General features: G+C 43.3%; 1 protein-coding gene across 2 annotated transcripts; it reads right to left on the reverse strand.

The window, feature by feature from the left end:
• Positions 1–3,676: 3,676 nt before the first annotated feature.
• LOC135520989 (eomesodermin-like) lies at positions 3,677–10,937 on the reverse strand. Of its 2 annotated transcripts, XM_064946879.1 has the most exons (7): positions 10,345–10,937; positions 7,342–7,984; positions 6,881–7,035; positions 6,627–6,748; positions 5,872–6,027; positions 5,527–5,588; positions 3,677–4,917 (listed from the first exon to the last, which is right to left on the reverse strand). In XM_064946879.1, exons 2-7 carry the CDS (start codon positions 7,842–7,844, stop codon positions 4,155–4,157), a joined length of 1,761 nt encoding a protein of 586 aa, XP_064802951.1. In that variant the 5' UTR covers positions 7,845–7,984; positions 10,345–10,937; the 3' UTR covers positions 3,677–4,154. The 2 variants fall into 2 exon arrangements, with proteins under 2 accessions (XP_064802951.1, XP_064802952.1); XM_064946880.1 differs by lacking the exon at positions 7,342–7,984.
• Between the last annotated feature and the right edge of the window lie 6,064 nt (positions 10,938–17,001).

The following is a 17,001-nucleotide window of genomic DNA, read 5'->3' on the forward strand; positions in this document are numbered from 1 at the left end:
CGTAACCCAACAACAGAGCTTAACCCAACAACAGAGCTTAACCCAACAATAGAGTTTAACCCAACGACAGAGCTTAACCCAACAATAGAGCTTAACCCAACAATAGAGCTTAACCCAACGACAGAGCTTAACCCAACAATAGAGCTTAACCCAACGACAGAGCTTAACCCAACAATAGAGCTTAACCCAACGACAGAGCTTAACCCAACAATAGAGCTTAACCCAACGACAGAGCTTAACCCAACGACAGAGCTTAACCCAACGACAGAACTTAACCCAACAATAGAGCTTAACCCAATGACAGAATTTAGCCCAACGACAGAAGGTCACAAGTGTTTCCCTAAAAGCTGCCTGGGTTTAAATGTCTTCCATTAAACGTCTTCCTACTCTGTCTGGGGTGGAAAGGTAGGCCTAACTTTTGAAAGTACCATGCTCAGATTCAAAATGAAGTCTTACATGTAATTATTTGCAAATAGGGACCGTGTTGTTGCAAACAAGACACAGTGATTTGGCCTTGAATAAACATGATCAGATGAACACATAGGTCTATCTCTCTGTGCGTTCTTAAGCTGCAAGATTCCGCTAATGTGTTAAATGACCTACAATTCCCTGAAATGTTTATAAATTCTTGGACCTACAAAAACGACGATAGATTCATGCAATGCTTTTAAATATTTAAGCAGATTCTTTCCGCCACTACTATTGTAGCGGCAGAAAGGGGCGGCAGGGTAGCCTAGTGGTTAGAGCGTTGGACTAGTAACGGGAAGGTTGCGAGTTCAAACCCCCAAGCTGACAAGGTACAAATCTGTCATTCTGCCCCTGAATAGGCAGTTAACCTATTGTTCCCAGGCCATCATCATTGAAAATAAGAATGTGTTCTTAACTGACTTGTCTGGTTAAATAAAGGTCAAATAAAATTTAAAAAATTGTCCACAGTGGTCTGCGAACCCAGAGCCTTCTGGCCAAGCAGCCCTGTTGTGCAATCAAAATTCCTTTGTTGTCATGTAATGCTTACAGGATGAAGAACCGTTTCTAAAACTGCTTATCTTACTGCTCTGGTCTGTCCAAGACGTGAGGTTAAATGGTAGACGCTCTCTGCTATCCACTTTGTTTTAATTGTTATATTGGGTATAGGGGAGGGTCACTTGTTTTTTTTTCACCCCCAAGGCATTCAGGGAGGGTTTAGGTTAAATATATTTTGCTGACGGGATGGTCATCCCATTTTCATTTTAGAAAGGTCTGATAATCTCCATGTAACCGTTATTATAAATAATGTTCTCTCCTTTACATCACTTTGAGCAGAGTTTGCAGTGGGCCGGAGCGGGGCACCTGGTTCAAGCCCTGGAAGTAGCCCCGGGGTTCCGAAACCAATTCAATTAACTTTCACCCGCGCCCGGGACAGATTCACTCGAATCCCCTCATTGTTCTCAGTGGGGGATGTGATCGCGTGTGGTCAGACTCGGAGCTTCCCATTTACATAGGATAGGCCTAACGTTCTGATCATCGTTTCCAAATGCAGCGATTTGAAAGTATTCCGTGACACTTGATTATTTCAGAAAATAAGTTATTGAAAAGTCTCTTTCAGGGATTGCCTTTGCTTTACCAGATACTGTGTACTATTTTGGTGTTTGACAAACGCTCCGACTCAGTGCTCACTAACCAGTGGATCGACTGGTCGATCTTTAAGGCATTACTAGTCGATCACCGATCACGCTCATATTTAGTTTTTCCATTCGTCTTGGTCTGCTGGTGGTAGGTGTACTTGAGAAGCCCCGCGCGCCTGGTAGGAAAAGTGTCCCATTTTGAACCTTTTCATTTGTCTGATGGGATAAACATCCTGCCTACCCAGGTGACCAAGGGAGCTAAATAAAGTATGCCTACCGCGCTGGCCAATCAGATAGCTCAAATCACCGCGCCTACAACTTCCACGACCCCAGAGCAAAGTTTGATACAAGCCTAGGTGATATTTAATAACCTTTAAAAAACATGACCAGAGAGAGACTGTCAAAGAGTACAGCAAAGTTTGATACTCGGATCGCTCCAATATATCTCATCACGCTAATGTCCAAGGGGGCTCTCACCTGGGCTACTGCTGTATTTTGAATTTTAGGACCCCTTTAGTTATTATATATATATATTAACAAATTATTTGATGAAACATTGGCCTTACTGCTATTAGCCCATAGAAACACATTGAATAACAGATTCACACATTGAAAAACAGATAGTAAAAAACTAATCTAACGGAAGTTTGTTTTGAAGGGTCTGAGAAAGATTAGACGCTGAACTACTTCCATTAACGCTTTTAACTGCTACCGGGCTACCTTCATGACAGTCTATTGAGGCTTCTGGGAAATACACCCAACAGGGTTACATTTGTTTATCTGAGTGGTAGATCTCCGCTTGCTTTTTGACTCCGAAGTTATAACCTTGACTCTGAAGTTATAACCTTGACTCCGAAGTTATAACCTTGACTCCGAAGGTGACCTTGACACCGAATGTGACCTTGACTCCGAAAAGGTTGGTGACCATTGCTCTGACTTATGATCAGAGTCAAATACAGCACATTGCCTCTTATAACGTCCCCAATATGTTCCAGGGACACTACTATACTACTATGGCCGACCCTGTAAAACAACACCTATCATACTACTATGTCTGACCCTGTAAAACAACACATTACACTGCACCTATCATACTACTATGGCCGACACTGTAAAACAACACCTATCATACTACTATGGCCGACACTGTAAAACAACACATTACACTGCACCTATCATACTACTATGGCCGACACTGTAAAACAACACCTATCATACTACTATGGCCAACCCTGTAAAACAACACCTATCATACTACTATGGCCGACACTGTAAAACAACACCTATCATACTACTATGGCCGACACTGTAAAACAACACCTATCATACTACTATGGCCAACCCTGTAAAACAACACCTATCATACCTCTATGGCCAACTCTGTAAAACAACACCTATCATACTACTATGGCCGACCCTGTAAAACAACACCTATCATACTACTATGGCCGACCCTGTAAAACAACATCTATCATACTACTATGGCCGACCCTGTAAAACAACACCTATCATACTACTATGACTGACTGACCCTGTAAAACAACACCTATCATACTACTATGGCCGACCCTGTAAATCAACACCTATCATACTACTATGGCCAACTCTGTAAAACAACACCTATCATACTACTATGACTGACCCTGTAAATCAACACCTATCATACTACTATGACTGACCCTGTAAATCAACACCTATCATACTACTATGGCCAACTCTGTAAAACAACACCTATCATACTACTATGGCCGACCCTGTAAAACAACACCTATTATACTATGGCCAACCCTGTAGAACAACACCTATCATACTACTATGTCTGACCCTGTAAAACAACACCTATCATACTACTATGGCCGACCCTGTAAATCAGTTAAACCCACTCTTCCCCGGGTAGAACGCCATTGTAAATCATTTGTTCTTAAATGACTTGCCTCGTTAAATAATATATAAATGGTACGGGTGGAGATTGTATTGCGTTGTAGATACAAACACAGTCAATGGTGTCGTCCTGATTTAGGCTGTTATCTTATTCCATTACTCTGATGGACCAAAGACTCCTATTCTTTCAATAGTTGGATAACGAAGCTTGAAGCTTTTTTTTATTTTTATTATTGTTAAGAAAAAAACAACAAACAAACAAAAACTCTTAACAATATTCAGTCTATTTGAGACAAGACCCTTCACATTTTACAGCACAGATATCATGTTCACAAGTCTTCAATAAACGAGTCAGGTCTGTAAAAACTAAAAAACTTCAATGTGAAGGCATATTTTGTACAAACACACATCACTGGGTACATTTGAAGGACAATACACGTCATAGCACTACCCCCTGGGTTATATCGAGTACTCTGGCACTTTATCACCATTATAGATTGTTAATAAAGAAATCCCACTGCCCAGTCACATGTTGTTAAAAACCCTGGTGAATACGGTTGGTGTCGGTGGCACTGGTTTGGCAGAATATCGACAGACTTGGAACTTCCAACAAATACGAAAAGGGGGGGAAATCTGGCATCAAAGATTTTTTAAAAGGTGACAAGATAATTAAGGGCCTGTGTAGAAGGAGTAGTAAGCCATACTTTTAGAAACGGATGACTCTTTGCTGTAGGTGTCAGTCAGACCCTCACCCTTTACAGTGGGGCAGTTCTCTGTGCCGGGTCCACTCAGAGGCGTACGTCTCCTTTTACACACCACGGCCCCAGAGTCAGCTTTCTCTGGGTCCGGCGTGGAAGAGTGAGTATCAGGCCACGTTGAAGCTCTGTCACCAACACTACTGCCGTCGATCTCTTCCCCCTGAGCCTTGTCTTTGTCAGGCACAGACAGCTGGTCCTCTGGGAACCCAGTGGGGCTGGGTCTAGGGGACCACGGCAGGCCCGTGGTCACCTTTCTCTGGTAAGATCCCCTAGAGCCCCATCCTGCTGCCATGGAAGTGAAAGGAGAGTCTGGGTAGTAGGTGAGAGCGTGGGAGTTCTGTAGAGGCAGGGATTTAATCCCGTAAGGGAGCAGGCTGCTAGAGTAGTCCCCTTCATAGGAACTGAGATCCAGTTTGTTGGGGCCAGCTCCTCCCTGTTGCATGGAGATAAACCACCTCTGGGAGGCGCTGTCCTCTGGCTGAGGGGAAAAGAGACTGTTGGTCTGGGGTACTGTTCTCTCGCTGTTGTAGAAGCGGTTCTGGGGCAGGTTGTTGATGACCTGGTCCTGGAAGAAAGGTTGCATGGCGTAGCGAGCCCCTGGGACGATCTGGTGGGAGCGGTGGGAGTCGGTGGGGGAGGGGGTCAGTCGGTCACCCTCTGGAGCTGTGTACATCCTAGAATATCATAGGAGAAGAGAGATGTACACTGAGTGTATAAAACATTAAGGACACCTGCTCTATCCATGACACAGACTGACCAGGTGAATCCAGGTGAAAGCTATTATCACTTAATGATTTCACCTGTTAAATCCACTTCAATCAATGTAGATGAAGGGGAGGAGACGGGTTAACAAATTATGTTTAAGCCTTTAGCCAATTGAGACATGGATTGTGTACGTGTGCCATTCAGAGGGTGAATGGACAAGATAAAAGATTCAAGAGGCTTTGAACAGGGTTATGGTAGTAGGTGCCAGAGGCACGCCAGTCGCTGCAGGGTTTTTCACACTCAACAGTTTCCTGTGTGTATCAAGAATGGTCCACCAACACAAAGGACATCCAGCCAACTTGACACAGCATTGGAGTCTATGCTCTGACGAATTGAGGCTGTTGTGTGAGCAAAGGGGGTTGCAAACGCAATATTAGGAAGGCGTTCTTAATGTTTTGTCCACTCGGTGTATAAGGAAATGTGACAGGGATAAGACATCACGCCAAAAAAAAACCTTTGTTGTGTTACGGTCATTTGTAAGTGAATATCACCATGGCGGAAACATTAAAGATGCTCACGAATCATAGTTATCCCTGAATCCTTTTGCAAATGGGTTGTGGTCAATTTTCAGTTGTGTGATCTATGGAAAAAAGAGAGTAGTAATTAGAAAACGGTGTTATAATGAGATAAAGGGTTGAGAGAGAGAAAGAGAGGACAGAGAGAGAGAGCAGGGGGAGAGGACAGAGAGAGAGAGAGGACAGAGAGAGCACGAGAGAGAGAACGAGAGAGCAGAGGGAGAGGACCGAGAGAGAGCGAGAGCAAGGGGAGAGGACCGAGAGAGAGCGAGAGCAGAGGGAGAGGACCGAGAGAGAGCAAAGGGGGAGGACAGAGAGAGAGAGCGATAGTGAACGATGCATTCTTACATCAGTGTTCTGATAAGCCGTGACGGCTATAAACTGGTTCTCAGGGAAGGTGAAGGTCTGGGTCTTTGGGTCACTGCTCATGTCCTCCAACCCCTCTGTCACCTCTACAATGTGTAGCCGCGGCTGATACTTATGAAGAGACTGAAGAACTATCATCTGTACACAGAGAAACCGAACAGAAGGTCAATGGAGAAGACTTATCTGTGGGCCAAGTCCTATACGGGTGCAGGTGGTGCGGCAGGCAGGTAGCCTAGCGGTAAGAGCGTTGGACTAGTAACCGAAAGGTCGTTCTGCCCCTGAACAAGGCAGTTAACCCACTGTTCCTAGGCCGTCATTGAAAATAAGAATTTGTTCTTAACTGACTTGCCTGGTTAATTAACGGTAAAATAAATAAATATATAACGATACATATCAATGACATAAATGCAAGTTTTATGCGAATGTTTTCAGGATTTGACTTAATAAAGATATCTATATGTATGTATGTATGTATGTATGTATGTATGTATGTATGTATGTATGTATGTATGTATGTATGTATGATCTTCATAACAATAACTATAAAATAAATATGTTGTTTATTTTGTTTTGCATTTAAAACTATGAGCCTGGAAGTTACACATTAACCACAGTAGGATGTGTTTTTAAACGCTGAAAATATTTCGTACATAAATCAAATACATTCCCAGGCTTATTAGAATATATATATTTCCTTAAAATGATCCCCCATGCAGGTGGTATAAAAAATGCATCACCTGTGCGTTGTTGTTACTGCCTCCTTTGTTGTTGGTGAGCTTCAGTTTGCCGAACGAGATCTCCTGTCTCATCCAGTGTGCTCCCGTGTTGGGAGATTCAGGATGGACGTACATTTTGTTTCCTAAAGAAGGAAAAATGTTTTTTGTTTTTTTTTTTCATTTAAAAATAAATGTAAAAAATATTGTTTCGTAATCGCTAACGTAATCAAAACAACTATTTAGAAATCTACTGCCTATAATTGATCGGATCATACCCTGCATATTATTGTCCGCCTTTCCACAGGTGATCCATTTCCCGCCTTGGAACCTCCAGTGGTTGGGGTCAGCGAGCATGACCTCCACAAACACGTTGTAATGCGCAGAGAGATTCAAACCCATCAGGTTGAAACCCAGGAACGGGAACATCCGCCTGATAAACAGACAGGGATTCAAATGCGTGTGTGTGTTTGCGTATTTTTAAATGTGCCAAATCTGGTGAGAATTTGAGAACAAATTAATGTGTGGGTGGCGTTTCAGAGAATACAGTTTCACAACATCAAATATAAATACAATGTGATGATGGCATCCTGTTCAGTATTCAGGCGCCTTTTCCGTATTTTAACGGAGTATGAGAGAAGTTTCAGAGAACACCGTTTTACGACAGTATGAAAGCACACTCGGCACCCGCCGAACCGAAGCATTCGGAATGCCTAGCCGCTGGCCACGTCGCACTCACCTGCCCTGTTTGGTGATAATCATCTCGGTCTGATGACGGTGGAACCTCAGCCAGAGAGGCCGGTTACAGAGGTAGACCTGAGCCCTCACCCCCGTGCCTGAGGGTAGGGGCACCGAGCCGGAGCTGTATGGAGGGTAGAGACACCCACCCTGTCCTAACTGGTAGGCCGAGCCGAACTGATTGCGCCCCGCCGAGGAGAATCCCGTGGGAGGCAACACCGAGCTGAAGTGAAGCGATGTCGAATATCTGGATCCACCGGAAGCCGTGTAAACGGTACCGGACTGAGAATAAGGGAATAACGAACATGGACTCGCCATGTCTCCAGTTTGCTTGGATGGGGGTGAGATATAATAGCGGTCTGGCCCCAGTCCGTCGGTGTATCGGCTAGCGCTGCCGGCCATAGCCGGGTCATCAGCACCCACCACCGGGGACTTTCTCCTCTCCTCCGGGCGGGGGGCGTCCTTGGGGGAAGGAAAGGTGTTGCTCTCTCCCTCTCCGAGCATGGTATTTTTTTTTGCCAGGTAAGATTAAATGTTATTCGGTCCCACGGTCTTTTTTTTTTCTTCCAATTCTTCTTGGGGGCTTCTGTCAGAAGGGTTGGAGACGCACCGGAACCAGTGATCTTCTTGAAAAGTTCTGCATCCTTTGGAGAAATAAAAGTACAATATATATATATATATATATATATATATATATATATATATATATATATATATATATATATTTTTTAAAGTATATCCAAAATATCCCAATTATAATCGCATAGGCTATAGACCTATACTCTGAAACGGGCTAACTGGCTATAGGCTGGTGTAAATCAAGAGGCAGGGAAGTCCTGCTCCTGTCTGGCTGGCCGTGTGCACTGAGTTACCACTGTGTAAACTGACGAGCTGCTCCCCTGTGATAACCTGCACGGGTGATTACGTGATTCCCGTTTCACACTCCCAATTTGCTGTGAAGGCCATGGGTGTGGCTTTTAGGATGGATCGTGATAGATGGCTCAGTCCACATATATTTACCCTTTTTGGGGGTGTGATATTTAACTGATAAAAAAAATGTCCGTTTAAATGTTTTAGTTCATACAAAATGTTATTGCGCAGTAAGGCTGATAGTGAAACGTTAAGCTACACTACATCTCACAGATAAGGACCTGTCAGAGAGGCGTGAGTTTTATTCTGCTCTGTTCATTTAAAAATAATAAAGAAGTAACCTACTTCTCATGGCCTATATATAGCTTTTTATTATTATTATACATTTTATTCATTTAGCAGACGGTCTTGTTCAGAGTGACTTACAGTCAGTGTATTAATCTACAGATAGCTAAACGGGACAACCTCATATCACAGTCATAGTCAGTACATTCATCTACAGATAGCTAGACGGGACAACCTCATATCACAGTCAGTACATTCATCTACAGATAGCTAGACGGGACAACCTCACACCACAGTCAGTACATTCATCTACAGATAGCTAGACGGGACAACCTCATATCACAGTCATAGTCAGTACACGTGTCCTCAATAAAGTAGTTATGAGCAAGGTCAGAGTTAGTAATGTGGTGAGGGGGGACGGGACGGGGGGAGGGGGTCAAGTGAGAGTGTTAGTTCACGAAAGTATTTTTTCTACTTATATATTTCAACCTCTTGGAGTAAATGTTAAATGTTGTGTCTTTTTTGTTGTTGTTGTAACATCCTAAATAAAACTGTACATCCAGGTTTCCCGTGTCCCCCCACCCCTCCATCTATCGCTAGTTATTTGTGTATTCCCGGCAGACAACGCTCATTGAACTATCTCTCTACAGCCCATCAGGTCATTGACCGGCCGATGATCGACAATTATCACGTCATTATAGAACCCTTCACTAAGACATATAGGGCCTTGACCTCCCCCGGACTCCGCAGTATATCTAAATGTTTGTTTAAACTCTCTTCTCCGTCATATTGATTTATAATAGCAAGATGCTAACTACAAAATTACAACAATTTAATTACGGAGGAGCAATTAAATTGATAGTAAAGATATGTGTCGTAAAATTGGTCGGTTAGACCTATACAGAGGAAATAGCTACGGTCAATTATTGCATGGCCATTTATACCTTTCACTTAACTATTCGTTTTCTTGTAAACCACATGACAAATTGTATGAGATTTGTTTTCAGAAATGCCGAGACCTGAGGGTTTGTGTAAAGGTGTGAAAACACTCTATGGAAAGTTGTCACCCCTCATCGAAACAGACACTAGTATTATTTGCGCTCACGCTTTCCACGGTATTTCTCATGTAGCGCTACAGAATCAGGTTTGGGCGACAAAGGTTTGACTTGTTATGTTCGCTGATATATTAAGTAGGTCTGTAATGTTTTCAATGGGGTTTTTTCTATTTAATTTTGTTAATTGTATTTTTTTGTCTACAAAATTATTAATCTATACAATAACCTAAACTGGTTGTTCAGACAATTATTAGATCATTTCATAAATTATTTTCCAAATAGTTTGTTTAGACTATGGCTAAAATGTAGTATATTTCCTTCAATTTTAAGATAATTGAATTAATATATATTTTCACATCCGGAGTTCACAATAAATCCAGAGTCATGAATTTGCATGAATTTCCAGAGAGATGAGTCTCCGTTATATTTTGTCCCACCGGACTGCCCTATTGTGAACAGAGGTGGAAACGGTCAATTATCTTTCCGTTTGAAGAAGCCTGTGATGTGTCGCCGAACCGACAGCCCGCTGTAGGAACTGTGTTACAGATACAAACATATTGGTGACACAAAGCTCCGACTGCATTGAAGCAGCAGCGGTCGGTCAAATATAGTGCACTGATTTCACTGACAGAATATATATATTTTTTTTAAATTAAATTCTTAAAATATAATTTCTGTAAGTTATCTTGTAACATATAGCCTACGAATTGTTAATGCATGAATCTATACCGATACATATGTTTAAATAGGATTAGTCTATTTATATTATATACAAATCAATAGAACAAACTTACCAATCTTGGTCCTTGTTTGGCCTACTTCGTTTTCAAACGAGGCTAATAAATAGACCTAATACATTTTTTTTTAAATACGAATATAGGCTGCAATTTGGAAATAAATAAATACGCGACATATATTTTTTTTGTTTTCAATCACAATAATACAAATAAGAGCGATCGTTAATTTGTAAGTATTTCAACGCATCTTCTCTCCTCTCCTTGTTTTGAAGGAGATGGTTAAAGTATGCGCTTATATGTAGTCTACTGGCTATAGGATCCTTTCTTGCGGTTCAGCTGCAACCGTTCCCCGTTTAGGAGCGCTCTCTTGTGTCGAAGTTGCGCACATAGCAGCCTCTTATTCATTTTAGCTTTCGATTCCCAAGAGCAACTGGGCAAGCAGAATATATATAGAATTATAGGCCTTCAACACGAGAAACACGCTGCCAGCAATAACGCAGGGTATGCTGTAGCGATTGCTTCACTCGGTGATTCTCAATAGGGGCCCCCTAAATAGTCGTACAATTTCACGATTAATTGTAGTTGTGCTGGATTCTAGAACGTCGGAGCAGAACAGGAAAACACATCAATAGTAGTGGCAATGAAACGGCCAGGATGCTCCGAGCCGACTGATAAGGCGTATTTAGAGGCACAAACCTGCACATGGCCGGGACTGACGTCCGTCCACGTCACATCGAACTGAAACACACGTTTACTGATGTGACACATAATGAAATTAATTATCACACACCAATCAACTACTTGGTACTTGATGTCTCTCTCTCTCTCTCTCTCTCTCTCTCTCAATTCAATGGGCCTTATTGGCATGGGCAACATATGTTTACATTGCCAAAGCAAGTTATATATATATAATAACAAAAGTGAAATAAACATTTAAAAATTAAACATTACACTCCCAAAAGTTTCAAAGAAATAGAGACATTTAAAATGTCATATTATGTATATATACTGTGTTGTAAGGATGTGCAAATAGTTAAGGTACAAAAGGGAAAATAAATAAACATGAATATGGGTTGTATTTACAATGGTGTGTGTTCTTCACTGGTTGCCCTTTTCTTGTGGCAACAGGTCACAAATCTTGCTGCTGTGACGTCACACTGTGGTATTTCACCCAGTAGTTATGGGAGTTAATCAAAATTGGATTTGTTTTCGAATTCTTTGTGGGTCTGTGTAATCTGACATGTCTTGATATATTTATTTAACAAGCTTTTCGCTACACTCGCATTAACATCTGCTAACCATGTGTATGTGACAAATAAACATTTAAATAGATTTGACTTGATAAACCAGTGGTCCCTTGTATATGATGAGATGAGTGGTACAGATATTTTTGTTTAGGTGTAACTGTAGAATATTCTTTTAGGAGACAGGGTAGTATCAGGGACATGGTTGATCCCTGCTGCCAATGGAGACATTTCTAGATCTTTCTGATGGCCTTTTCCTGTTCGAGTTGGGCATCTCCGGCGCGGCCCACGCTTGGATTGCGTCCTACCTGACAGGTCGCTCCTACCAGGTGGCGTGGCGAGTCTCCTCGCCACGCGCTCTCACCACTGGTGTCCCCCAGGGCTCTGTTCTAGGCCCTCTCCTATTCTCCCTATACACCAAGTCACTTGGCTCTGTCATAACCTCACATGGTCTCTCCTATCATTGCTATGCAGACGACACACAATTAATCTTCTCCTTTCCCCCTTCTGATGACCAGGTGGCGAATCGCATCTCTGCATGTCTGGCAGACATATCAGTGTGGATGACGGATCACCACCTCAAGCTGAACCTCGGCAAGACGGAGCTGCTCTTCCTCCCGGGGAAGGACTGCCCGTTCCATGATCTCGCCATCACGGTTGACAACTCCATTGTGTCCTCCTCCCAGAGCGCTAAGAACCTTGGCGTGATCCTGGACAACACCCTGTCGTTCTCAACTAACATCAAGGCGGTGGCCCGTTCCTGTAGGTTCATGCTCTACAACATCCGCAGAGTACGACCCTGCCTCACACAGGAAGCGGCGCAGGTCCTAATCCAGGCACTTGTCATCTCCCGTCTGGATTACTGCAACTCGCTGTTGGCTGGGCTCCCTGCCTGTGCCATTAAACCCCTACAACTCATCCAGAACGCCGCAGCCCGTCTGGTGTTCAACCTTCCCAAGTTCTCTCACGTCACCCCGCTCCTCCGCTCTCTCCACTGGCTTCCAGTTGAAGCTCGCATCCGCTACAAGACCATGGTGCTTGCCTACGGAGCTGTGAGGGGAACGGCACCGCAGTACCTCCAGGCTCTGATCAGGCCCTACACCCAAACAAGGGCACTGCGTTCATCCACCTCTGGCCTGCTCGCCTCCCTACCACTGAGGAAGTACAGTTCCCGCTCAGCCCAGTCAAAACTGTTCGCTGCTCTGGCCCCCCAATGGTGGAACAAACTCCCTCACGACGCCAGGACAGCGGAGTCAATCACCACCTTCCGGAGACACCTGAAACCCCACCTCTTTAAGGAATACCTAGGATAGGATAAAGTAATCCTTCTTCTTTAGATGCACTATTGTAAAGTGGCTGTTCCACTGGATGTCATAAGGTGAATTCACCAATTTGTAAGTCGCTCTGGATAAGAGCGTCTGCCAAATGACTTAAATGTAAATGTAATGTAAATGCAAAGACCAACAGATTGATGATGCTGTGAGTGGATCCCATCAAGATGAATAAATCAAATTGTATTTGTCACATGTTTTTCGTAAACAACAGATGTGGACTAACAGTGAAATCCTTAGTTACAGGCCTTTCCCAACAATGCAGAGATAAAAATAGAGAAATAACAGAAAAATAATAGCATGAGGAATACATTCACACTGAGTAACGATAACGACACACGGGGTACCAGTACTGAGTTGATATGCTGAGGTATGAGGTAATAACATGGCTATATACACAGGGTACCAGTACTGAGTTGATATGCAGGGGTATGAGGTGATAACATGGCTATATACACGGGGTACCAGTACTGAGTTGATATGCTGGGGTATGAGGTAATAACATGGCTATATACACGGGGTACTCGTACCGAGTTGATATGCAGGGGTATGAGGTAATAACATGGCTATATACACGGGGTACTCGTACCGAGTTGATATGCTGGGGTATGAGGTAATAACATGGCTATATACACGGGGTACTCGTACCGAGTTGATATGCAGGGGTATGAGGTAATAACATGGCTATATACACGGGGTACAAGTACTGAGTTGATATGCTGAGGTATGAGGTAATAACATGGCTGTATACACGGGGTACCAGTACTGAGTTGATATGCTGGGGTATGAGGTAATAACATGGCTATATACACGGGGTACTCGTACCGAGTTGATATGCAGGGGTATGAGGTAATAACATGGCTATATACACGGGGTACCAGTACTGAGTTGATATGCTGAGGTATGAGGTAATAACATGGCTATATACACGGGGTACTCGTACCGAGTTGATATGCTGGGGTATGAGGTAATAACATGGCTATATACACGGGGTACCAGTACTGAGTTGATATGCTGGGGTATGAGGTAATAACATGGCTATATACACGGGGTACCAGTACTGAGTTGATATGCTGGGGTATGAGGTAATAACATGGCTGTATACACGGGGTACCAGTACTGAGTTGATATGCTGGGGTATGAGGTAATAACATGGCTGTATACACGGGGTACCAGTACTGAGTTGATATGCTGGGGTATGAGGTAATAACATGGCTATATACACGGGGTACTCGTACCGAGTTGATATTCTGGGGTATGAGGTAATAACATGGCTATATACACGGGGTACTCGTACCAAGTTGATAGGCTGGGGTATGAGGTAATAACATGGCTATATACACAGGGTACCAGTACTGAGTTGATATGCTGGGGTATGAGGTGATAACATGGCTATATACACGGGGTACTCGTACCGAGTTGATAGGCTGGGGTATGAGGTAATAACATGGCTATATACACGGGGTACTCGTACCAAGTTGATAGGCTGGGGTATGAGGTGATAACATGGCTATATACACAGGGTACCAGTACTGAGTTGATATGCTGGGGTATGAGGTGATAACATGGCTATATACATGGGGTACCAGTACAGAGTTGATATGCAGGGGTACGAGGTAATGGAGGTAGATATGTACATATAGGTAGGGTTACATTGCCTAGACAACAGGATAGATAATAGACAGTAACAGCACTATACTGTAGGTAGGGGTAAAGGATAGATAATAGACAGTAACAGCAGTATACTGTAGGTAGGTGTAATGGATAGATAATAGACAGTAACAGCAGTATACTGTAGGTTGGGGTAAAGGGTAGATAATAGACAGTAACAGCAGTATACTGTAGGTAGGGGTAAAGGATAGATAATAGACAGTAACAGCAGTATACTGTAGGTAGGGGTAAAGGATAGATAATAGACAGTAACAGCAGTATACTGTAGGTAGGGGTAAAGGATAGATAATAGACAGTAACAGCAGTATACTGTAGGTAGGGGTAAAGGATAGATAATATACAGTAACAGCAGTATACTGTAGGTAGGGGTAAAGGATAGATAATAGACAGTAACAGCAGTATACTGTAGGTAGGGGTAAAGGATAGATAATAGACAGTAACAGCAGTATACTGTAGGTAGGGGTAAAGGATAGATAATATACAGTAACAGCAGTATACTGTAGGTAGGGGTAAAGGATAGATAATAGACAGTAACAGCAGTATACTGTAGGTAGGGGTAAAGGATAGATAATAGACAGTAACAGCAGTATACTGTAGATAGGGATAAAGGATAGATAATAGACAGTAACAGCAGGATACTGTAGATAGGGGTAAAGGATAGATAATAGACAGTAACAGCAGTATAGTGTAGGTAGGGGTAAAGGATAGATAATAGACAGTAACAGCAGTATACTGTAGGTAGGGGTAAAGGATAGATAATAGACAGTAACAGCAGGATACTGTAGATAGGGGTAAAGGATAGATAATAGACAGTAACAGCAGTATACTGTAGGTAGGGGTAAAGGATAGATAATAGACAGTAACAGCAGTATAGTGTAGGTAGGGGTAAATGATAGATAATAGACAGTAACAGCAGTATACTGTAGGTAGGGGTAAAGGATAGATAATAGACAGTAACATCAGTATACTGTAGGTAGTATACTGTAGGTAAGGGTAAAGGATAGATAATAGACAGTAACAGCAGTATACTGTAGGTAGTATACTGTAGGTAAGGGTAAAGGATAGATAATAGACAGTAACAGCAGTGTACTGTAGATAGGGGTAAAGGATAGATAATAGACAGTAACAGCAGTATACTGTAGATAGGGGTAAAGGATAGATAATAGACAGTAACAGCAGTATACTGTAGGTAGGGGTAAAGGATAGATAATAGACAGTAACAGCAGTATACTGTAGGTAGGGGTAAAGGATAGATAATAGACAGTAACAGCAGTATACTGTAGGTAGGGGTAAAGGATAGATAATAGACAGTAACAGCAGTATACTGTAGGTAGGGGTAAAGGATAGATAATAGACAGTAACAGCAGTATACTGTAGATAGGGGTAAAGGATAGATAATAGACAGTAACAGCAGTATACTGTAGGTAGGGGTAAAGGATAGATAATAGACAGTTAGTTAGTGCAAAAAGGGTCAATGCAGATAGTCCGGGTAGCTATTGGTTAACTATTTATCTAAGTATTTAACAGTCTTATGGCTTCGGGGAAGAAGCTGTTCAGGATCCTGTTGGTTCCAGACTTGGTGCTCCGTTACCACTTGCCGTGGGGTAGCAGAGAGAACAGTCTGACTGGGGTGGCTGGAGTCTTTGATCATTTTTATGGCCTTCCTCTGACACCGCCTGGTATAGAGGTCCTGGATGGCTGGAGTCTTCCTTTGACACCGCCTGGTATAGAGGTCCTGGATGGCTGGAGTCTTCCTCTGACACCGCCTGGTATAGAGGTCCTGAATGGCTGGAGTCTTCCTCTGACACCGCCTGGTATAGAGGTCCTGGATGGCTGGAGTCTTCCTCTGACACCGCCTGGTATAGAGGTCCTGGATGGCTGGAGTCTTCCTCTGACACCGCCTGGTATAGAGGTCCTGAATGGCAGGGAGCTCGGCCCCAGTGATGTACTCGACTGTACGCGTTACCCTCTGTGGCATCGGATGCCAAGCCATACCAGGCGGTGATGCGGCCAGTCAAGATGCTCTCAACGGTGCAGCTGTATAACTTTTTGAGGATGAAAGGCCCATGAAAAGTATTTTCAGCCTCCTGAGGGGGTAGAGGGGTCGTCCTGACCTCTTTACGACTGTGTTGGTGAAGGTCATCTGTTGGGGGGGAGGGTCATCTGTGGGGGGGGTCATCTATCTCTTTTCAGTCTCCTGAGGGGGTAGAGGGGTTGTCCTGACCTCTTTACGACTGTGTTGGTGTGTGTTGACGATGATCATTCATCTTTTGATCGGTTGGAGGGGAGGGGTCATCTGATAATCTGTTGGGGGGTCATCTGTTGATCTGTTGGGGGTGGGGGGGTCATCTGTTGATCTATTGGGGGTGGGGGGTCATCTGTTGATCTGTTGGGGGGTCATCTGTTGATCTGTTGGGGTGGGGGGGTCATCTGTGAATCTGTTGGGGGGTCTTTAAACTGATAGCAGC

Source organism: Oncorhynchus masou, chromosome 29 (assembly GCF_036934945.1).
Source record: "Oncorhynchus masou masou isolate Uvic2021 chromosome 29, UVic_Omas_1.1, whole genome shotgun sequence".
NCBI lineage: Eukaryota > Metazoa > Chordata > Actinopteri > Salmoniformes > Salmonidae > Oncorhynchus > Oncorhynchus masou.